The sequence below is a fragment of the Lissotriton vulgaris genome, chromosome 1_1, assembly GCF_964263255.1.
Source record: "Lissotriton vulgaris chromosome 1_1, aLisVul1.2, whole genome shotgun sequence".
Classification (NCBI taxonomy): Eukaryota; Metazoa; Chordata; class Amphibia; order Caudata; family Salamandridae; genus Lissotriton; species Lissotriton vulgaris.
In genome coordinates, this window is record NC_141685.1 from 1996949246 (window position 1) to 1996972678 (window position 23433).

Sequence of the window (23433 nt, forward strand, 5' to 3'; positions counted from 1 at the left end):
TCATCAATATGCTCTTCTTTACTCTTGTTGTATTGCTTCTAACTGTTTAGGTTGTATTTCTTACTGTTTATATATGCTAATGTTGCTTGGCTTTATATTTTTAGATGTTTCTTAGAATGTAGATGTTAAAGGTTTGGGGTCTCCTATTAAGAGACAACGTGTTCTTTCCCATTTAGCTCACCTAAAGGGAGACATAGTGTTGTTACAAGAAATTCAGATTAAGGATGCTGAAATCTCTAAGCTACGTCATAATTGGGTAGGCCATGTTTTTGCTTCGCCTGGCTCTGGGAAACGTAATGGGGTTGCAATCCTTTGTCATAAACGTTTGAACATTCACCTTATCTCTCAAGAGGTAGATACAGATGGTAGATGGGTAGTTGTATCGTTGTTGGTCGACAAAATTCCTTTAACTATTTTTAATGTATATGCCCCCACTGTACAAGATAAATTATTTTGGCATCAAATCCTCTCTTCCTCAATGCAATATACTAATGATTATTTTATTCTTGGTGGGGACTCTAATGTGATTATGGACCCGTTTTTAGACAGAAAATCCAATTCACGTTTTTCTCCATCTCATATTCATGCCAAATTTACATCTACCATATCTCAAAGATCTCTTGTTGATTCATGGAGGCTTTGCAATCCTATGCTACAAGAATATACATATTTTTCACCTGTTCATTCCTCCCAATCACGAATTGATTACATTTTCATCTCTAAAGCTTTGACACAACACATTACTCATTCAGACATTGTTTCTATATTAATCTCTGACCATGCTCCTGTCTCCTTAAGCCTAGACTTACTTCATCCTGTTAAAGGAACACGAAGATGGCGATTTAACAATTCCCTTCTTTTAGATAATGCATTTACATCTGCTTTCCTTGAATTTTTTTACAGACAATGAGTTTCCACAAACATCCCCACGATTAATTTGGGATACTTTTAAAGCTGCATCTAGAGATTTCAATATTTCCTATGTTGCTGAGAAAAGACGACTCACAAATCAATCTTTATCCTCTTTAACCTCTCAAATTAAACAATTAGAACATTCTTACTATTCAACCAAATCACACTCTGTTCTTACCCAACTCATCGAAGCTAAGCTTTCTTTTAATAAATTGTCTACTAATTCTGCCAATTTGGTTTTGCTAAAATCTAGTGCTAAATTTTACTCTACACAAAATAAAGCCGGGAATGTGCTTGCCAACTATCTCAAGGTTAAAAAAGAACGAACGAAAATTGAATCGATCGTCTCCTCTTCCAATACTATCCTTCACAAAGACGAAGATATTTTGGCTCCAGAGAACCCTCCATTATCCTCTGACATCGATCAGTATTTATCTTCAATTCCCCCCTCCACTGTCTAATGTTGACTTTTCATCTTTAGACAAAGATATTCTTCCCAATGATATTTTAGAAGCCATTCAAGTTCTTAAAAAAGGCAAGGCCCCTGGTCCTGATGGGTTCTCCATAGAATTTTACTCCCATTTTTCCGCTTTTCTTGTTCCTAAACTTCACCAATTATTTTCATTCTTTATAGCTTCTCAGAAATCTGAAGGCTCCATTCAAGAAGCTCTAATTTGTCTTCTTCCTAAGGATAATAAAGATCATACTTTATGTAAAAATTATAGTCCTATTTCTTTAATCAACCTGGACTACAAAATTTTTGCCAAGATTTTAGCGCTACGTTTGGATAAAATTCTTCTCCAACTCATTGGACGTGAGCAATGTGGTTCCATCAAAGGTCGTCATCTGTCGGATAATACTCGTCTTTTCTTTAACCCCTTCGATGCGGCTGCGATTCCCCTGGTGTGCTGTAAACAGCACGAACAGGGGCGGGCCGTGACGAACCCCAGCCGTCATCAGCACACGAGCACCGTAGTGCATGACGGCTGGGGTTCGTCATGAGCATGGAAGGGGTTAATGTTCTCAGTAAATCTCATTCTTATAATCATTCCTTAACTGCTATTGCCCTGGATGCGGAAAAAGGCCTTTGGTAAGAGATAACTGGTCTTTTATGCTTTCCACTCTTTCTTGGTTTGGTTTTGGCTCCAAGTTCATTTCCTATATCTCTTTACTATATTCTTTTCCTAGGTCTTTTATCTTTGCTAATGGTCTTGTATCTTCTTCTTTTCCTCTTTTTAGAGGTGTCTGTCAAGGATGTCCTCTTTCTCCTCTTCTTTTTATTTTAGCGTTACAACCGTTTTTATCCAGGATTACATTAAATACAGCTATTACAGGTTTCCCTTATGGGGAGAATCAGCTTAAGCTTTCTGCTTATGCAGATGACATTCTTTTATTTATTTCTCAACCTCAAACCTTTATTCCAGCTATCCTATCTGAAGTTTCATCTTTTGCGGTGGTCTCGGGTTATAAACTTAATGTAGATAAATGTAAAATTCTTCCGCCTAATATAAATATTGTTTTCATGCTGACTTTTTGGTTTCTTCTTTTCACTGGAGTCCGTCTAAGATAAAATATTTAGGTTTCTGGTTTACTCCCTCCATTAAAGATACGGTAGCCTTAAATTTTAAGAATTTGCAAACAACTTTGTCGGATTCCATGACTAGATGGCATTCTCTATTCCTGTCTTGGTGGGGTAGACTGGATTCTATCAAAATGATGTTGGTCCCGATAATTTTGTTTTTTCTTTCTAATCTTCCTGTCAACTTTCCAAAATCTTGTTTTAAAAACATTTATTCTATTCTTTCTTGATTTTTGGGGCAAAATAAAAGGGCTAGAATGTCCTTCTCCAAACTTAAACGTCCTAAACATTTAGGTGGGGTAAATTTCCCAGATTTTTCCTCTTATCATACTTCATTTTTTCTTTCCCATTCAGTTCCTTCTTTGTCTGAATCCACGTCGGATATTCTCCTATCTCCATTATGGGTTCAGGTTGAATCCTCTTTCTTTCACCCTTTTACTTTCAAAGAATTTATTTCTATATCGCGATATCGCGTCTTCCAAAAAAGATGTCTCTTCCTATTCTTAACAACGCTAGGAACATTTTTCTTCCTCTTTTCTTAAATGGCTTTGATGATCGGTCTCGATTTTTACAATCTCCTATCTGGTACAATCCTCTTATTAAAATTAAAAATAGGACCCTTTTCTGGGAAGATTGGCACTCTCTTGGTCTTTTTTGGACGCATCAACTTTTTCAAGATGGTATTTATATTCCTTTCTCATCTCTTCAGTCTCGTTTCTCTCTTCCTCCCTCTTTTCTTTCTAAATATAATCTATTGCACACTGCTGTTCAATCTAGTTATAATTCTTTTCCCAACTCTTCTGCTCCTACTGCATCTTCCCCCTTACTATTCCTTTTCTTTTATCATCTTCCTCTGCCTCTCAACTTTATAAAAAGTTACAAGATGTTCCTATTACTAGAGATAAATCTAAAATAGAACAAGATTGGGAAACAGATTTGGAAGACTCTTTTCCTATCCCATTATGGCATAAGATTTGGAATAAGTTAAGGAAATCTTCTAGAGCAGCTAATACCACTCAATCTTTATTTTTTTTTATAATAGACTTCTAATCACTCCATCCAAATTGCATACTATAGATCCTTCTATCCCGTCTACATGTTGGTCCTGCTCCAATACACATGCTGATCTCAAACACATGCTTTTCACATGTCCTTTAGTACATATCTTTTGGACCAAAGTATGGCAACAAATTAACAATATTTTTTCTACCCACTTTCCATTTTCACTCCCTCACATTTTTCTAGGTAGTCTGTCTGACATATGGTCTTCCCTTACTCTCAACACTTCTATTGTCGACCTTCTCCTAGCTGTAGCATTCCAACAAATAACTAAATCTTGGAGAGATACATCAAACGTTTTTTTTCAGGCTTGGTGGTATGGTGTTTGTTTCAACCATAGACTAGATAGAGCATATGTATATCCCATTACACTTGCTATTAAACGTGATTTATTGTGGTTACCTATTACTACCTTCTTAGACAATTCTGCTCAATCTCGACCAAGTCATACCCCTTCTACTGAAGAAGTCTCCAAACCTCCATGATGTCACTTTCATAATATTGCTTAATTGTTGTAGATAACCGTTTTCTTTCTTTATAAAGATGTTCTATTTATTGTTATCCTCCTCTCTTTTTCTCCTTATTTTTCTTTCTCTCATTCTCTTTTCCTTTCTCTTCTTTCATTTTCTTTTTCCTTTCTATATTGCAATATAATATTTCTAATTTTGCTTGCATTTTTTATTTATGGATACTGTACCACAAGTTTCTGTCTCGCAATCTTTATATTCAATAAACCTTTCTTTAAAACTTAAAAGAAATAAACATTTCAAACTCGCACGTTTCCTCATTGACTCCTCATTCTGGATTGATATGTTAGTATAACGAAAGAGTGTTCATGTGTTCCACGTTACCTGAGGTGTTCTAAGTCCATGTTCTGGGTTGTCTAAATCATTGGGGTTTTGTAAGTACCAATGAGACACTGATAGCTAGTCTGGTAGGGGATTTTGGATGCTGAGGTGAGTTTTGGCACACCCTAATTCACTGAGGTTCCAAGTCTCTATGTACAGTTCTGTATATGAGCAAAAATCCCTGCTACAAACCTACTACAATTTGCTCCTATATTCCTTAAAAACTGATGTAAATTCCATTTCTCCAAGGGGCTGCTAAGAGAATCTGAATTTTAACATAGCAACAGAATCAAGTATTAAGCATAAACTCTTCCTATATTTTCTATTCTAAGTAGCAGAACTCACAATAAGAATGTTGTTCTATTAAAATCTACGATGCTCGCTCACATAATCCTCTGCAATGCTCCAAAGACTCTCTACAGCTTAATATTAATGGAGCATGCAGTTCTTCTATAATGTAAACTAAACAAGCATTTATTAGATACCAGACCACTATAAGCAAATAAATTCCATCAGTGATCTGAATGCAAATCTTACCCCATCAAACAAGATATTGACTAATGGAATGGTAACAATATAATGCTAATATTTTTCTAAACTATTTTAAAGAAGAAATAATTGTTTCACCACAAAGTTTATTATATTGAAATCACTGATAGGTAACTGATTAGGGCAAAGTGGGCGAATAACACTAGCGCAGATGTCTAAGTAAATTTTGATTACCCTTACACACGACGGGAGAACTGGAATTTCGTTGTCAGAAGGGTAGTTATATGCATGTTTATAGGCCTCAAGTAACCAACTAGGAAACATAATTAATCAACTGAAGTGAAAAGAAAAGTAAAGGGTAGCGCACATTTATATATTTTACTCCGGCAACAGACACAAACACTTTACTGCTCAGTAAGCAATAAGTAGCTCAGATCTCTACCAGTCTCTTCTGTTTAATTTTCACCCATCAGGCCAAGCTATAAGATGAAACCACTCAGTAAGTCCATCAACAACTGATCTTACCCTGGCAGACAAATCTCTTCCACAAGCTGTTCATAACCCTTTAATAACCATCACACACACAACGTTGGACATTGTTGAAGAATCAAATGCAAACAAAAACAATCTTGATTCAGTTTTAGCCTCTCTCATAGCCACAAAGGTTACATCACCCGTCTAAAAACACTTTACAGCTAAAATTCTTCCATCATATATTCTTCAAATGGGAACACAATAAAAAAAATCACCAATTTAATGAATGTTGCATGAGAGAAAGAGAAGAGATTTCACTAGTCAGATCTAAAACATGGTAAGAAACCTGCTGACATTCCATGGTAAACTGCAGATTGCCTAACCTGTACTGATACCAAAAGTCAAATATTACCCAACTTGACATAACAAAAGGACCTCACCACTAAATCCGTTCTGACTGATACTTATAACCACCTCACCTTCAGATCTGATTCCGCATTTGGTCTCAGTGCTCCCTGAGTTTCCCCAGGGCATCTGCCACACCGCAGCAGATCAAAGCCTTTTAGGGGGTTATGTTGCAGATGTTTGCCACTTTCCAGGCTCCCACTGGCGCACCAATTACTAAATTGCAAACGGTTAGCATTGATTCAGATTTGAACCCTGAGGCCTCACTTCAGTGGGCACACCCTCACAGGCTCCATTATTTTTTTTGGTCTCAGATTCTGAACAAAGCTTCACACTACTCAGAGATGATGATGGGATTGATTAAGCCCCCACATTATAATGATGACAATTTGACATGGAGTTGCAAGAGGCCAGTGGGCTTGGTACGTCCCCCAATACAGAGTGAAACTAGCCACTTGAATCTCCAATGGAAGAAAGCATCATTTGCAATGGTGATTAAACAAGCAGGTAAGGGCTTAAACGTGACAGTGCCCTCCATTGATGGCGGCGGCCCTTCTGTGGTATCCACAGGCTCTCTATAGAGTTTAAGAAAACGTCCCTACAGAAATCTTACAGGCTGGGCCAGCCACATCTGAGCCCTTGCTCCCAATCAATGAAGCGCTCACTGACACATTAACCCCTTCGATGCTCATGACGAGCTCAGCTCGTCATGCAGTACACTGGTCGTGTGCTTATGACAAGCTGAGCTCGTCATGAAACAATGTATTCCATGGATCTGCAGCACAGAGGGGGAATTGCTGCAGCAGTGATAGTGTTAAAGGGCACATGGTCAAAACCATGTTCTTGGCCACCTGTGAATAGGCATGTGGTCAGACTCGCAGGTTAGCACCTGATGACCATGATTTTCTCACTAAACATCCTACTATGGAAGGATGAAGGCCTTCGACCAACTTTAGATCTTCAGCTTCTAAATGCCTACCTGTGGAAGGACAAATTCAAAATGCTCATGCTGGCCTAGATTCGGTCTTGTGCTTTACCCTCTGGTAGTTTGCAACAAAAGAAGTCAGAGTTAACTTAGAGACAGTGTGTAAAGTATTTATGCAGTTCACAAACAGTAATAAAGCGAAAACACAACACAAGAAAATCCCCACGCCAATTTAGGAAAATAGAGTGAGGTTTAGTAAATAAAAATCCACCAAAACAAGAAAAATCCAATCAGAAGAACTGGAAACATGCAGTTTTAAACATTTTGATAAAAGTAGCTACAAAAAGGTGCAAAGTGCTGAGTGAGTCTGGTTGCGCTCGACCAGAACAAAGTCACAAGTTCAGACTGACCAAGCTGAGGATGTCTTGGGTGCGCAGTCTGCACCCCATTCGCTTTGCGAGGCTTCACTTCGCCCAGCGTCTTTTCCAATGAAGCTGTGCAGAGAGGCTTTCAGGTGGTTCCGATGAGCTACATGGCAAGGTTTTTCAGAACTGTGCAATTGCTAGGCATCAGTTCCGATGAAGCTGGTAGTTGTGTGGCGAACCCTTGCAGGGTTTTGCGTCGCTCAGAGTAAGTTCTGATGAAACTTTCAGCAGTGCAGCACAGCTTTACTGGGCTTCCTGTCGCTTTGAGCTTGCTTTGGTGGAACCTTTAGGTAGGCCAAGAGGAGCTCTCTCCGATGCCAGCCAAGGGCCCAAGACCTGGGTAAGCAACACGTAGGGATCAAGAGCTCACTCCAGCACAGACCAGCAGGGCTCAGGCAGGTCCAGTTGCAGTCTTCTATCAAAAAGGAGGGAAGAGGATTCAAGGTCCATTCAGTTCCCCTAGTTAGATACTGAATTAATCAAAAGGGAATGGACACTGGTGTCTACTAAACCTTTGGTTAGTCTTTGAAAACCCTCATAGACAGCCTGATTTAGTCGATGCAGTGTATCTTTTATCCTCCCAGTCAGGCGTCATGGCATATTCATAGGGTAGTCAAATAACGTGCGGTATGCCTGCCTCACCCGAGGCTACCTCTGGTCCAGGTAGAAGTGTCCAGAAATAATAGGAAAGGAAAAAATATAAAAACAGTGTGTCACCAAAAAAGAATTTTTAATGAAAAGGTTGGCACTGTTAAAAAATTCGATATATATGTAATCGGGCAACTAGATTACCATATATCTATATATATATGGATGCGTCAACATGTTTCAGCTCTATGAGCCCAGCCGGGTCTGTAGAGCTTTCGTCAGGACAAAAAGACAAAAATACATACACAGAAGGTACTTACACAACTTGTGTAGGTTCCTATAGCTATTATGGAATTTCTTATACAGTCCCCTATAATGTGGGAACACAAACCAATACACTATATTATGGTATGTTAAATGCGGTGAGTAGGCATAATACTTTTCTTAAAGCACACAGACTAGAATTACTAGTAAAAGGTATGCACCTAATTGTAGATACATTAATAGTGAGAAGGAAGGAGGGCAGGGCAAAACAGGTTTCAAGTCTCTAAACACAGAGAGGAGGCTACTTGTGCAATTCGTGCTTACTGGTGGGGTAGGAGTGGAATGCTATGAGTGCAGGGTCCCTGTAGTGACAGACTTCTGTAGTTAGACTACAAATCACTGTGTTGGTGTTATTAATGTCGAGCATCTGTTCTACAAAAGCGGGATGTTATTATGCATTTACGCGCTTGATACTGGGGGATGCCTGTTAATATCGTACTTGCACGCATGTGGCAAAACGTCAAATACATCAGGCTATTCCTAATTACATGGAAAGCAAGATGTCCCAAAGCGGGGAATATCTCCTGGCTGTGATTACACGCTTTACAGCGGGATGTGGTTCCCTCTGGTTATTAAGGTCTATCAGAGAAGGTTGCAAGCACGGATAAAAAAGCGGCAAACATTCTGCGATTAGAGCATAGTCTTTAAAGTATGTAGCACGCGGGGAATTTATCTTTGCTGCAAATACGCGCTACGCTTGTTACGTGCATGTATTCAGGCGCCCAGCAGTGTATTGTAAATCACAATGAGAGCAAAGTCTCTTAAAGAAAGTTGCGATTCTTGTTTAAAAAACGGTGTCAGTGTCAGTCACAGGTTTGTGCTCAAAAACTGTTGTCAATTACTACGCTGCTCTATGGGTGCCAATTCCAATAAAGTGCATATTTACACACGTGGCAAAATTTCAGAAAAAATACCTTAATAGGCGTTCTTAGAGGCTTCTACAGGAGACCTTGCTCTCATTGTGATTTACAATACACTGCTGCGTCTGACTCGATCACTACCTCTGGCTGTGATCCGAAGATCGCCCTGCCGTTCCAGGCGTCCACGTGGCCTAGCCACCACTGAACCTCGGTTCGGACCTCCTCCGATAGGGGAACAGAGTCCGTGTACAAGAGTCTCCTCTGAAGATGCTTGATCTTCAGGCGCTGGAGGGCCCTGTAATGCAGTGGGCCCGGGAATATCGCCTGAATTGACGATGCCAATATCCCCACTACTCTGGCCAGGGTCCTGAGTGTGACCATTTGCTTGTCCAGCAACTTCACTATCTCCTTTTTCAAATCCCTCAATTTCGCTTGGGGTAGACACAGTTGCGCTGTCTGGGAGTTGATCGTGAACCCTAGGAATTCTATCACCTGTGACCATTACTGACTTCTTCAGATGTATCACAAACCCTAGGCCCTGAAGCAGCGAAGCAGTCATGATCAGCTGCTGCTGCAGAATAGACTGGTCCTGCGCCATGATCAGGATATCGTCTAGATAAATGATCAGCTGCACTCCTCTTTCTCTGAGATAGGCTACCACCGGTTTCATCACCAGGGAGCCGAGGAGAGACTGAAAGGAAGAGCCAAGTACTCGTAACATTGGCCGTCCCAGAGGAACTGCAGGAACCTGCGGTGTGGAGGAAAAATCGGTATAGAAAGATATGCATCCTTGAGGTCCAGACGGACTAACCAATCCCCCTCCTGCAGCAAATCTGCTAACAAATGAATACCTTCCATTTTGAAATGGTTGTAAGTCAAGTACTGGTTGAACTCTTTGAGGTTGAGCACTAACCTGTTGCCACCCCCTTTCTTCTGGACAATAAAGACATTGCTGGAGAAACCGCAAGGGCCTCTCTGACATTGAGCAATCGCGCCTTTCTTCAGCAAGTCCGCCACCTCTTCGTCTATGAAACTGTGATCTAGTTGGGAAAAATGGAGGGGTGGTGGGGGAAACGCTTGCGTCGGGTCAGAATAGAACTCCAGCTGAAACCCCTGAATGGTCAGCAGCACTCAAGCGTCCTGAGTTAAGGCTTGCCACTGTGGCAGACAGTGCAGCGTGCGCCCCCCCAGCAGAAGAAGAGAGACATCTGTTACACTCACCGGTATTCTGGTGTGACTTGAAGCTTGCTCTGTTGTTTCCTGATTGGAAACGTCCTTTGTTGAATCTTCTTCTAGACAGATAGAAGGTGCCACCGCGGGTGGAGTCCCACTCTCCACGCCCGCGACCAAAATCTCCACGCTGGGAGCCTTGTTGGAATCCTCGGCCTGACGAGCGACCGCCGCCTTGCCTGGCCCAAACGCTACCAAAAACGACCAAAAGCAGCCCAATTAGGTCAGTGTTTTGGGCGTGCGCGTCGGCTGAGAGCCACCCGGCCTGAACGTCAGGGCGTATCAGGGAAGCCCATGCGCACCCTCAGGCTGCCGGTACCGGGCTCCAATGAAGTGCGCGGCGGCCCCTTGCCGGTCAGAAACCGTCTCTTTGAGCGCTCCGAGGCACGCGCTCCACAGCGGGAGCAGCCACGGCCAAAAGCCGATCGGCCCAAAGTGCAAACGAGGGAAAACAAGATCAGAGAGCTGCACTATTTCACTTGAAACAAGCATTTACAATGTAATGGTTTTGCCTTGTTAAAGTTTGAGCTTTTGGTATTGCTTTTCCCAAATGGTCTTTTCTAACTTCTTTGAATTATGTGTAAAGCGTTGATGTGTTTTACTTTACACAGAAAAGTATGAAAAACCACAAAATCGTTTACCCGAGTCAGGGCAAGGGAGTTACACGCCAAGATAACCCCTGCTCACCCTACGCATTAAAAACACATTCAGAGGTGCAGCAAAAAAACAATTGCGCCAAATTCACGTAAGTCACCACCTGTGACTGTCCCTAGGCCCTCTGGCCTCTTTGTGGCTAGGACGCCCTGTGTCCCAGTGTCAGGGGCCTAAACGTGGCAGCTGCCCACGAAGTGCTGGGCAGCTGTAGACAATGGTGAGGACAACGTTGGAGCCTTCCAGGCTCTGCACAAACCAACTGGCTGTCCTCCCAAGAGCCTCGCTGTACTCTAAAACAAATCTGGCACCCCGAGCCTCTCTCAGGGCTCTAAATACATAATGCCCCCTGAGGCCCTCTGGGCCCTACAAACAGCTGTAGTGTTGGAGTCCCCTCCGGACTCTGAGTAAACAGGGGGGGCGGTGGAGTCCCTCTCGGGGAACTCGTGGACCAATAATGCAACCTGAGCCTCTCAGGGCTCAACAACAAATGCCCCCAGGATTTTGGTGGAGTCCCTCTCGGAGGACTCGAACTAAAATACTGCCCCCGGGAGCCTTGGTAGGCTCTTCCACACAAATGCCACCTTCGTTGGAGTCCCTCGCTGGGGACTCTAAATAACAAATAACAAAAAGGGGCCCGGGGCCTTGGAGCCTCGTGGGCTCTGCACCACTGAGGAAAGGGCCCCCCTAGAAGATTGCGGTACTGGTGGTGTGGGGGGGGTGGACAACGGCAATGTGTCCCGATGCCCCCCTCTCCACTTTGAGCTCCCCCTGCACTCACCGGATTGCTGTGCGGCGGCGGCTCTCCTCTCGGCAGCACGGTACTCTGCTTCTCAATGCCGGTTACCACGGGGCTCTCCCTCACTCCGGGGAGCCCCGTGGAAGGCGCCGGCTGCAGGACTCTTCTTCGTTCCTTCTCTCCCCTCTGCCTGTGGGGGCGGGACTTCTGGCCAGGTCGCGCCGTGATTGGCCGGCCGGCCAACCACTTCCGGGTCGTCGCGGGCAGCGCGGCGGCCCGTTTTAGGCAGGCAGGTGGGGACTGACTTCAACCGAGGGGTTGGCTCCCTCGAGTTGACCACATAAACGGGCAATGCCGGGTAGGCACCGGCCAAAGGGGACGCAGAATCAGCCAAAAATGCGGCAATGCGGCGTGAACAGCCGCTAAAGTAAAAATAAAGCGCTCTGAGCGCTATGGCAATTTCAGCTCTCCGAGGCGCTTGAAGGCAAAGTACAGTGCTTCCCAGGCGCTATAAGGAAAGGTACAGCGCTCCCAAGACATTAAGAGCGAAAACGTCAAAATACGTAAACATACACGAAAAAAAAATAGCACACACCCACCGCCGCGATGACTATCAGAAAAGGGTGGAGAGGGAAGAAATTACGGGAACGCCCACGAATCTGGTCTAGCCATGACGGACAGATCTCTGTTCCAATGGCTAGCCTCCATTTATGGAGCTAGCCAATGGAACAGAGGGCGGATTCCCAAGCCACATAGTATTCTCATTAGGTTTTCGCCTGCGCGAAAAGCTGCGCAGTGGGCAGCTTTCACTTAGGTGAAACCTAATGAGCACCAAGAATTTAGAATAACATGTGCTAAATGCCTTAAATCACCAGTAATAAGCGGATGATCCCGCAATAATATCAAACCATACAATATAAACCCCCAACAGCACCCCAAACAACAAGCAGAGTGAGGGGACCAGAAGGGAGGTGCACTTTACTCTGACTTATGGAGCAGCAAAGAAAGAGGATGATGGGAGCACGCAGGGGGTTCTTATGGACTATGGGGGCGTGCCTATACTCATGTGTAATCATGGGAAATGAAGTTTGTTTTTCTGTTTTTTGTGAAAATATCCATTTTCATTGGCTGCTGTGTTTAATGCAGTAAAGATTGAGAAGCATAATCTGAAGCCTCCGGTCCTGTAATAGAATCCATGGTTTTGGTCAGTAAATAAAGAAGAGAAAGAGTGGAGCAGAGCTACAGAGGATTGTTGTTTTCGGGTTGGAAAGAATTATGTTGTAGTCAACTGTGTTGAAGGATGGCAGAAAGGTCAGGAGAATAAGTAGAGAATACTTATTACCTGTCAGCATTCATATGTCAAAGTACTTAAGAGTCACTGACTCGCTGCTCTGCAATAATCAGAAGCTCAAAATTGAAATCAAGGGGTCTAAAAGAGTTGTTGGAGTTTGGCAGGTGAGGTAGGTTGGGGCTACATGTATAGTTCTTAAGGTCAGTGGGATAAAGAATATTTTTTGGAAGGGATGACATCAAAATATTGGGACGATGAAGGCATTGTTTCAGGTGTGGGGAAGGAATTGATGTGGTGTTGTAGTTTACTGAAGAAGAGGGATACTTGTGCTTTGAAATGTGAAGGGGGCAAGCATGGAGTCAGACCTGCTTAAACTTACAGTTATACTAGGCAGTTGCTGTTATTGAGGGGAAAGGGTGAAAGAGTGCTGGAGGATTTCAGCAAAGATGATAGGAGTGAATAATGATATTATGAACCATTGTCTATCAAGAGGTAAGAGAATTACTTGAAAAGGGCGACGGAGTCTGGAATTAATATTATTGCTCCAGATGAAGATGAGATTTCATTCCGTGTCATCTTTTTCATGGTGTATGATAACAGGCAAAAGGCCTAGTGATCTCTAATATACCAGGAGTCCCCAATTTCACTCTCATAGATACAGTAAATCCTTCAAGCAGTAAACGTGGGGAACAGTTTGACAACAGTTGGTCTAAGATGCCATCTGCACTTGGTACTATGATCATAGCGGTAACTTCCTTAACAATACTTTTGTTGCCACCTGACCTGATCAGAAACTTTTAAAAGGTGAAAAATACTCACCTTTCCATTCCCAAAAGCAATCTGTATCGTACCAAAACACATATTATGATACCCATGGCATAAATGTAAAACGCGCTTTCTCTCAAACACACTAGCATTAGGAATGTGCTTTACTTGTGTACTCCCCACAGAGCTCGATGAAATCCCAAAGCCCACAAATAATAGTGCACTACTCTACTTTCAATACTTTATTTGTAACCCAAGCGGGATTAACAGGAGGCCAATCAATGCAGCTTTGAAAGATGTGTATGCTCCATTGTCAAAAGGAGACACTCATTCTTCACACTTCATTGAAATTTGCTATGTTTGCTTAGAAGACATCTAGACGAGTGTATCATGCAGCCATACAAAATAACCTCAAATACTGTACTGACCTGTACTTCATCTTCTTCATTACTGTTATTGTCCACTTGGGAACACTGTGGGGATTCCGGCCTAAACAGAAAACAAATTGTATAATCAGAAAATTAAAAAATAGTATCCTAATTCCTGTTCTCTAGGAATCCTGGGAATGGCGATTTCAGATACAACATAAATGCAAAACGCCTTCAAAAACACTATCTAAGGCATGAAGAACACATATGCAAGCAAGCATCACACAGAATGTTATAACCGTAATTCCATGCACTGAAAACTGCAACAAAGGGTTTTCAAACATAACTCAAGGGAACAGTGGCACATTTTCGGACAAGGCAATTTCCTATCTGTGTCCTTCACTTCATTTGAAAATCTCTTGTTTTATGAACCGTCCATTCCAAAGAAACACAATTTTATCCGACTTGAACAACACTTTCATTTACTTATATACCAACACACATGTACATTTTTAGCATGGAGAAAAGACTCCATGCCACAGAACGGGGAAGTGGGATGGTCATTCAGGAATAAGTACCAGACAGTGTTACCGAAGGTAAGTAACTTGTTCTCTGGTGGCTACTTCTAAACGCGGACTCCTCGCCTTGGAAATAGATACCAGAACAGTAACTGCCAAGATGGTGGGTTTGCGGAATGGCTCCGACCAAGAAATCCAGCAGGGCCGACAAGGCTAAGTATGACTTAGCTGTCAATCAGTAGTGCTTCTTGAATGAATGAACTGATGCCAATGTTGCAGCATGACAGATATTCAAAACTGACACTCCTTGTGCCAATGCAGTGGTAGCAGCCTTAGTCCTGCTGGAATATGCTTGTAAACCTTCTGAGGGCTGCCTCATAGCCAGTGCATAACAGATTTTGATACAGCCACCTTAAAATGGTTTTTGTCTGCACTGGCTTACCCTTCTTTGCTCTTGTGAACCCCACAGTGAGTTGACCGTCCAGCAATGGTCCTTCAGGAGATGGATATAAAAGTTCAAAACTCTTTTGGGATCCAAAACAAATGGAGCCTTTCTTTGTCTTTGTAGGGATGAGGTGGAGCAAAGAATGAGTGAAAGGTGATGGATTACACGACATGAAAGAACAACATATCTTTGGGCAGGGATGCCAGCCTAGTTTGTAGCACCAGTTTGTTCGCAAAAATGTGGTGCATGGTTGCTGGACAACACTAGCAACTCACTCATGCAATGAGCTGATGTTATTATGAGGAATACTGTCTTCAAAGTTAGGAGACGCAGAGGACACCTATGAACTGGCACAGCAAATATATAAAAACCAGATTAAGGTCCCACTGTGGGATCACAAAAGGTGTGTGTGGAAATGTGGGTTAATCCTTTCAAAAACACATCACAACAGATGATTTGAACAAAAAAGGTTGATCTGGTGAACATAAAAAGTCTGGCAAATTATTTAAAAGTGTCTGTAGCAAGTTCTTGGTGGGGTAAAGACAATAAAAAAGCAACACGTCAGATAATTTTGTATACAGCGATCTTATTTCATGAGAAGTACACCAAAACACAAACTTCTCCAAGCAGCCAGTATATGCGTTTTGGTGGATGGACACCTTCCCATCAAGATGGCATCCACTACCTCAGGAGGGAAGTTAAATGTAATTAGCCGTTGATGCTCAATTTTCCACATGGAGGTATAGATTGCACAGGACAGGATGGAGAACCCTGCCCTGCAGTTGTGAAAGCAGATCCTTCCAAAGCAGCAAGATGATCGGGGAATTTAGGCTCATTCTCAGAAGTTCCAGGTCCAACCCTTTCCTAGGCCAATTCAAATCCAACAGGATGATTTTGGCCTGAATGTTCCTTATCTTCTTCATAACTCTTGGACAGAAGAGGTACAAGTGGGATGGCATACAGGAGTTCCAAGCACCACTATAAGCAGAAGGCGTTCTCCGAGGTAGTCACCCTTGGAGCTCCAGCGCACAAAACTTTCATACTGCGCATTTTCAGTGGGGGTTGAAGTCGACCCAGGGTTCTCCACATTGCTGGAAGACACTCTGCATCACCTCTGAATGTAATTGCCATTTGGGATTGTTAGTCAATGCCGGCTGAGTTTATCCGCACTGGCATTCAAAGATCCCACCAGATGGTTGGTCAGCAGAAGGATGCCCATTTGTTACAATACCATATGGCGATGGTGTTGTCTGTAACCATCCGGACCCATGCATGAGAGGTAGGTCTTTAGTGCCAAAACAACTGTCCTCAACTCCAGGACATTGATGTGGAGACCACAGACCTCTGATCTCCATTTCTCCTAAATGGCCTCCCTATCCCAGCAACAATGCATCCATGATGACCGTCAACTCTGGGTGGGGTAAGGAGAGAGGTCTGCTGCCAATTCAATTGAGGTCCAGCAGCCGAGACTGTGGCGGATCTTTCGATGTGTCCTCCAAAATCTGGATAAAGTCTGACTTCAGATCTCACTGCATTGCTCATAAATGCCATCTGGTGTGTTCTGCATTCAGGGGGCGAGGAGGCCCACAAGCGTAGGAGTTGCTCTCACTGATATCCAATAGAGAGTTTGAGACATAAGGATCATACCCCTAATGTCCTGGACTCCTTGTGTCGTGAGGTTAATAGGGCCTGTGTACAAACACTCCCATTTTCACATGTTCACGTTTAAAGTTGAAACCTTCGAGGCAACATAACACGCTGAGCGAGGGGGTAGGTGTTCCAGGTTCTATGCTTCAGGCAACTATCAAAGTAATCCCAAAAATGGGCAAAAACATCAGCGACATCGTAGCTCCAGATCTCCTTCCTCAGTGTTGAAATGTTTACTAGTATTTTAGCCAATGACTCGCTCCATATTTCCAAGGCTTAGTAGACTCTGATCAAGCCGGCCTTATTTTAGAACAAGGGTGCAGCGACAAAACAAAAAGATTGCGCCATCTCCGGGATAAGACATAAAGGACACGAGTCTCAACACTTTTGCTGACAGTCGATGCTGCGTGAATAGGCCATACCTGAGCTGGGTGCTGAAATGGTTGGGACTGGGGCCTCGACTATGAGGCTAGATTCAATCATGTTACACGGCCCCCAAAGCAAACATCCGGGTTATGGGGATAAGATCCTTCACGTTCCCAATAGAGCGGGGGACCCGACTGGGTTGCCCCTTGTCCACCCCTGCACTTTGCGCTCTACACGGAGCCATTTGCAGAGCGAATAGGGACCAACCGATGGATCTCAAGTATAAAGATGGGGGAATAGAGTACAAAATAATGCAGACAAAATGCTCTTGACTCTCACCAACCCTTCCGTGTCTCTGGAGGCCGTCACGACTGAGGTGGCTGCATTTCGAAACGCGTCTGAATTTAAAATCAATCCTCAGAAGTCCCTAAATCCTCGGTGTGATCATTTCAAAGGCTTCAGATATATCTCACACTTGCAGCCACAGCCTCACACAACTATGAGGCCCTCTTAACATTGGAAAGCAACGACCTCACCAAGTGGAAGGCCCATAAACTCTTGTGGTTGGGGCGCCTGGCAGCAGTTAAAATGACACTCCTCCATAAGCCTATGAAGAGAGAGAGTTTTCCCAACTAAACACAGAAAGGACCGGGAAATAAGCTCCTATACAAACACTGCCTATTCAGTCTCCCCGCGGGTCTTAGACAGGTTATAATCATACATCTGGGATTTTGTCTAGGAGGGAAGACGATCGAGGATAGCCAGGGCGCGCTCATATCTCCCTCTGTCTGCGGGGGGCCTGGGTGTCCCGAAGCTGTGCTACTACTACCATGCGGCACAGCTCCGATACAGGGTAGAATGGTCCTGTCCACTCACCGAAAATCACTGGTGTTTCATTGACCAAGCTATTGCGGCAATACACATTTGGAAGATACTGTGGCGGCTGTCAATATCATATAGGCCAAAGGTAGTGTATGTTTCCCCAGTGGTGCGGGCCACGGTGGGTGTATTGAATAGGGTACAACGGCGACACGGTCTCTCTACCCCTATCTCACCACAGACTCCCTTGATAGGAAATCCAGTCTCAACACCTGCGGCAACAAGAACGGCATTCGGGGTAAGGCAGTAGGCCAATTGCAAGAGGGTGGGAGATCTGTTTGACGCCGATGGGTTGGTGGACGTCTGTACACTACAAATCAACTTCGGCTTGCCGGAAACGGCGCACTGGCAGTGCCAAATGGTGGCTCATTGGGTTACACAACCCAGGATCTGCCCTCATGCCCATAGAGTAGTTATTGATGGCATTCGAGAAATGGATGCTTACGCAGACAAGTGATAAAAAGCTTCTCTCAGATTGCTATTGCTATTCAGTCTTGATAATGCCAGCCTGCCCTCCTGCTTCACCTGCTCGTGCTCAGTGGGAGAGAAAGAGTGGACTGACATACTACACCGGGCAGGTACTTCAGCACTTAACACGACAAGCAAGGGAAATGCTCCTAAAGATTGCCCATTACTGGTACCATACTTCAGCCAGGGTGGCTGTTTGGAATCACACCAGGGAAGGGCAATGTTGGCGTCACTGTGGGCAACAGGGTACACTTACACCTATACTATAGCAGTGTCCAAAACTGGACACCTATTGGTCCAAAGTCTTGGAAGCTGATAACACCATATCAGACAGATATACCCGAATTTCCCAGCTATTTACTCTTGGGCCTGCCCAATCCCCTCACATATGCACTGCAGTTATATAAGAGCTTGAAATTGCCTCCCTCCATCAGCGACTAGACAAAATTTAAGAGGCAGTGTCATGTTTCCCAATCAACTTGAAGGAAGCCGAAACAAGAATCACGCTTGTAGAAGATCAGATGAGCGACATGCTGGGGAAGGTAAATGAAGCAGTAAAAAAAGTTAATTTCTCTGGAGAACAAACTAGAGGAACTGGAGAATCATTCCCGAAGGTCGAATCTTCGAATAGTGAGGGTCCCTGAAGAAATCGCGGGATCTCAAACTCTCCTATGAGCCGACACGTTCATTAAACAAAAGGTTATTTCCGAATTTGGCGGAGATTTAACTATTACAAGGGCACACGAGTTCCCCCTCATCCTTTCCCAAACTCAAAGATACCACAAACTATTTTGTTGAATTTTGCTGACTTCCGTGTTAAGGAGAGAGTCCTGGCAAAGTCGATACAGCATAGACAGTTTTCTATAAATGAAACGTCTAAATGTCAAATATTTTCTGACATGTCAGCTCAGGCAGCGCATAGGCAAAAGGAGTTTGTAAAGTTGTTATATTTGTTTAAAGCTCAGTGTGCCCAAGCATCGATAGCGCAACAATCCAAGCTCCATGTTTTGGTGAAGGGGAAGTTCCATCTTTTTTTAAATTTAGAAGATGCCCAGAGCTTATTGAAAGAAATCGCTTCTGGAAGTTGAAAATGATTTTGTATGAAAGAAAGTTTAAGCTTCTTCCTTGCTGGGGATAGTGGGGTCACCAAGGGTGTTGTTCCATGACACCCACTAGGTCAGTAGGGAGGGCTGAAATGTGGATAGTGGGGTTTTTCTCATTTCAGTGTGGGGGTCTTTGTTTTTCCGGGGAGGGTGGTGGGGTCTGTTGAAGAAGTTATTAGAAGTAAAAAGAGCAGTACCAAAAGGACCAAAGAGTGGAGAAACAGGAGTTTGTATTCGAGTAAACAACAAGCTTATTTAAGAAATAGAAAATCGCTAGTAAATGCAGTATTTTGTCAGTCAATGCTAATGGTATGCTTAACAAACATAAATATGACGGGCTTATTAGGTGGCTTGCCTCTTTTAATCCCCAGGTCTTGTTTTTTCAAGAGACACATTTAAAGTCTAATTCACTTAAGCTTTGTTTATCGAGGGTATTTTCCCTATGCTTTTTTTCGTGTCAGCAGGGTTAGCTATGAGAGGGGTTGCCATTTATTTTTCTAGAAATTTGCCGTGGGAATTTGAACAAGTTCTTGGGGATCCACAGGGGAGATGGTTATGGGTAGTGACTAAATTAAACGGGAGAATTGTACATTTTGTAAACTACTATGGCCCGGTTACGGATGATGCTTTGGGGCTGGTCAAGATCAATGAGCTGTTAAGGGGTGTCACTGTTAAGATTATTATTGGGGGGATTTTAATTATTTACAGGATCTAAAGAAGAATACCTCAAATAAAAATAAAAAACAATTGAAACCAAATACTAAAAGAATCGAGGTTATCAGACATGATTACCAACTAATAGATCCTTGGGGGGAAGTCAACTGACAAAAACAGCTACACATGTCATTCTCGTCGATACCAGACAGCATCCCAAATCGATTTTTTTCTAACATCTAGATCCCTATATATCCTAAAGGCAGATACTGGGATCAACCCCTTCTCCGATCATTCATATATTAGGCTTGAACTAGAGATTTGCGAGAAGGGAGCGATCTAGGTAGCAGATGGATGGTCTCCTTCTCCAAGATCAGAAATGGGTTGAGGGTTTTAGAGTATGGATCTCTGAATACTTTAAGATGAATGAGGAGACTGAGGAACTCTTTGCGGTTTGGGCAGGGGGAGGGGGGGTTAAGGCTGCGGCAATAGGACAGATTATTTCTTTTTCAGCTGCTCAGTCGAGAGTTGGATGGGCTAAAATAGCTGAACTAAAGATGGCTGTGGAAAGGGCACTGGTACAGAGAATTTTGTCACGTCCACATCAGTTGGAAAATGCTAGAAAGGCCCTGAGAGATTTCTTTGTATTAGAAGAGATTAGTAGCCCCCGATCCTATCAACAAAGGGTCTACGAAGATAGTCAGATGGTTGGTAAACTGTTAGCAAGCTCTACTAAAACTAGACAAGAAGCGGCTTTAGGTTCGAAGGTGATAGATCCCAAGAACAGAGTGGAAGTAACAAATAAGGATGAGATTGCACAGATTTTTTGGAGCATTTCCAGCAGCTCAACACCACGGAATATCTGGTGGGGGAAGATACTATACAGGAATACTGCAGTAATGTAAATCTCCCTAGACTATCTGATTCTCTGATAGAACAGTTGAAATTAGATCTAGAAAGTTCAGAGATTTTGGCTGTCTTAAAATCTACAGCTGGAGCCAAAGCATGTGGGGAGGATGGGTTTCCTATAGAATTTTAAAAGGCTTTCTCAAAAGAATTGATTCCACCTCTGAATAAAACTTTTTAATTATATTAAAAACGGCGGGCAGGTTCCCTCGCCTTTCAAAGAGGCAATTGTTATCTGCTTCGTAAAAAAGGACAAGAACCCAAAAGATGTTCATTCCAATAGGCCCATTAGTCTCCTCAAAGCAGATTATAAGATCTTAATGAAGGTTTGGGTGTAGCAGTTTTCATTTGATGCAACAGAATTTATCCACAAAGATCAGGCTGGCTTAATAGCAGGAAGATCTATGACAGCAAAAACTGAATTTTTAATAGAGGCGTTGGACTATTGTAATATCAATTTAACCCCAGCCTGTATCATGATGGTCGATGCGGAAAAAGCTTCCGGCCTGGTGAAATGGAACACTTTTTTTTTTGCCCTCTGTAGATTTGGTATTCCTTCTCAGGTTATTTCAATGCTTCGAAATATTTATCAGGACCGGGGCCCAGGTGGTGGTAAATGCAAAATGGGCTGGTACTGTAAAAATAAATCGGGGAACAAGACAAGGATGTCCGCTCTCCCCTTTGCTCTTTACCTTTTTTATAGAACCATTAGCCATTAGAATGCGAGACAATGCAGCAATTACTGCTCCAATTTTGGGTATGGCCAAATTAAAGCTATTCGCGGATGATATTATTTTAGATCTGAAGCGGAATAGCCAGAATTTAGATTTGGCGATGAGGGCATTCAGCAAATTTGTGTTAACTGGGGGTTACAAAATAAATCAAAATAAAACAGAAGTTCTTATTTTGAATAGGGATATAAACTTTCTCCCAGCAGCCAACTGCAAGTTGCAAGCCGCAAAGTCTGACCCTATGAGATACTTGGGGATCTATGTTACTGATATACAGATATATAAATTGAATTATGTAAGAATGCAAGGTAAAATCAAGAAATTGTTAGAGCAGTGGCTTTTACTCCCACTGACTATGGTGGGACAAGTATCTCTTATTATGATGTCCATACTTCCGTTACTCATTTTTCTTTTCACTAACATACCTAATAAAATTAATATGGACTATTTTAAAGAGCTGGAAACTATGTTCAGAAAGTTTGTTTGGGGGGAAAACGGTATCAAGGGTCAAGCTTCCATCACTGCAATTGTATGTATTTGGGTATTTGTTAGGCGCGTGTATCAACCGTAGGTCTCGCAGCACCAGCAGAATACTCAGATAGCCTGTGAATGGTCACTTGTTAAAGCTGGAAGAGCCAGGTTTTCAGTAGTTTGCGAAATCTCTTGTGGTTTTGTTCTGCATGAAAATGTAAGGGAAGGGCATTCCAAGTTTCAGGGCCAATTTTGGAGAAAGCTCTGCCTCTGTTTCTACTGTGCACACTTGAGGTATGGCTAGGAGGAGTTTGGTGGACGAGCGAAGGAGTCTGGCTGGTTTGTATCTAATCAGTTTATTGGCTAAATATTTGGGCCCATTGCTGTTTAAGGACTTATGGACCAGGCAGCATATTTTGAAAGTAATCCTCTTTTTTATGGGGAGCCAATGGAGGGCCTTCAGACTGGGGGCAGGGAGGGTGCGGGGGGAGGTTAAGAACCAATCTGGCTGCCGTGTTTTGTAATACTTTGGACAAATGTTCCTTATTGATGCCGGCTAGTAGGGCATTTCCATAGTCTAGACGACTAATGAGGAGACCCTGAACAAGGAGCATCCGGGATGGTAAAGGAATCCACTTGAAGATTTTTCTAAGGCTTCTCATTAGGCCGAAACTAGTGTGGATGTAGCGTTTATGTGATCAGCCATGAAAGTTTGTCGTCTATTTTGATGCCCAGATTGCAAGCTGAGGTTTTGGGTGGCGGGCAAGGGCCCAGGGATGATGGCCACCAATCGTCTGTCCATATTTTCTGAGCATTGCCGAAGAGTAGAATTTCGGTTTTGCTAGCATTGAGTAGAAGGTGGTTGTTCGCCATCCAGTCACTGATGGATGCCATGCATTGAATAAATCTGATTTTGGTGTCAGTGGGATCTGCCCAGAGTGTGATTAGTAGTTGTGTGTCATCAGCGTATGACACTGTATCAAACCCATAATCTCAGAAAATCTTAGCCAGGGGTGACACGTACACATTGAAGAGTGTAGGGCTCAATATGGAGCCCTAGGGAACTCCTTTGTCGATGTTCTGTTTTTTGGAAAAAAGAGAGCCTATTTGGACCTTGGAGAACCTAGCAGTCAGGTAGCTCTTAATCCAGCTTAATGCCGGGCCCATCGACACCAGCCTCCGACAGACGTTCCAGCAGGGTGTTATGGGAGATGGTGTCGAAGTAAATACAATTCCCTAAGGGAGAGAGGCGCACTCTATTTTATTTTACAAAACGTTTGTCAATTGTACACTCTATTTGTGCAAAGGTGCTA

General features: G+C 43.1%; 1 protein-coding gene across 2 annotated transcripts in view; it reads right to left on the minus strand.

Moving 5' to 3' along the window:
• Positions 1–23433, minus strand: part of CDC123 (cell division cycle 123) — a 414248-nt gene that overhangs the window by 330886 nt on the left and 59929 nt on the right. For both annotated transcript variants that reach the window (XM_086919873.1, XM_086919878.1), the window contains one exon: positions 13993–14053. In XM_086919873.1, the coding sequence (XP_086775999.1) occupies positions 13993–14053 (61 nt within the window). The remainder of the gene's footprint in view (positions 1–13992; positions 14054–23433) is intronic.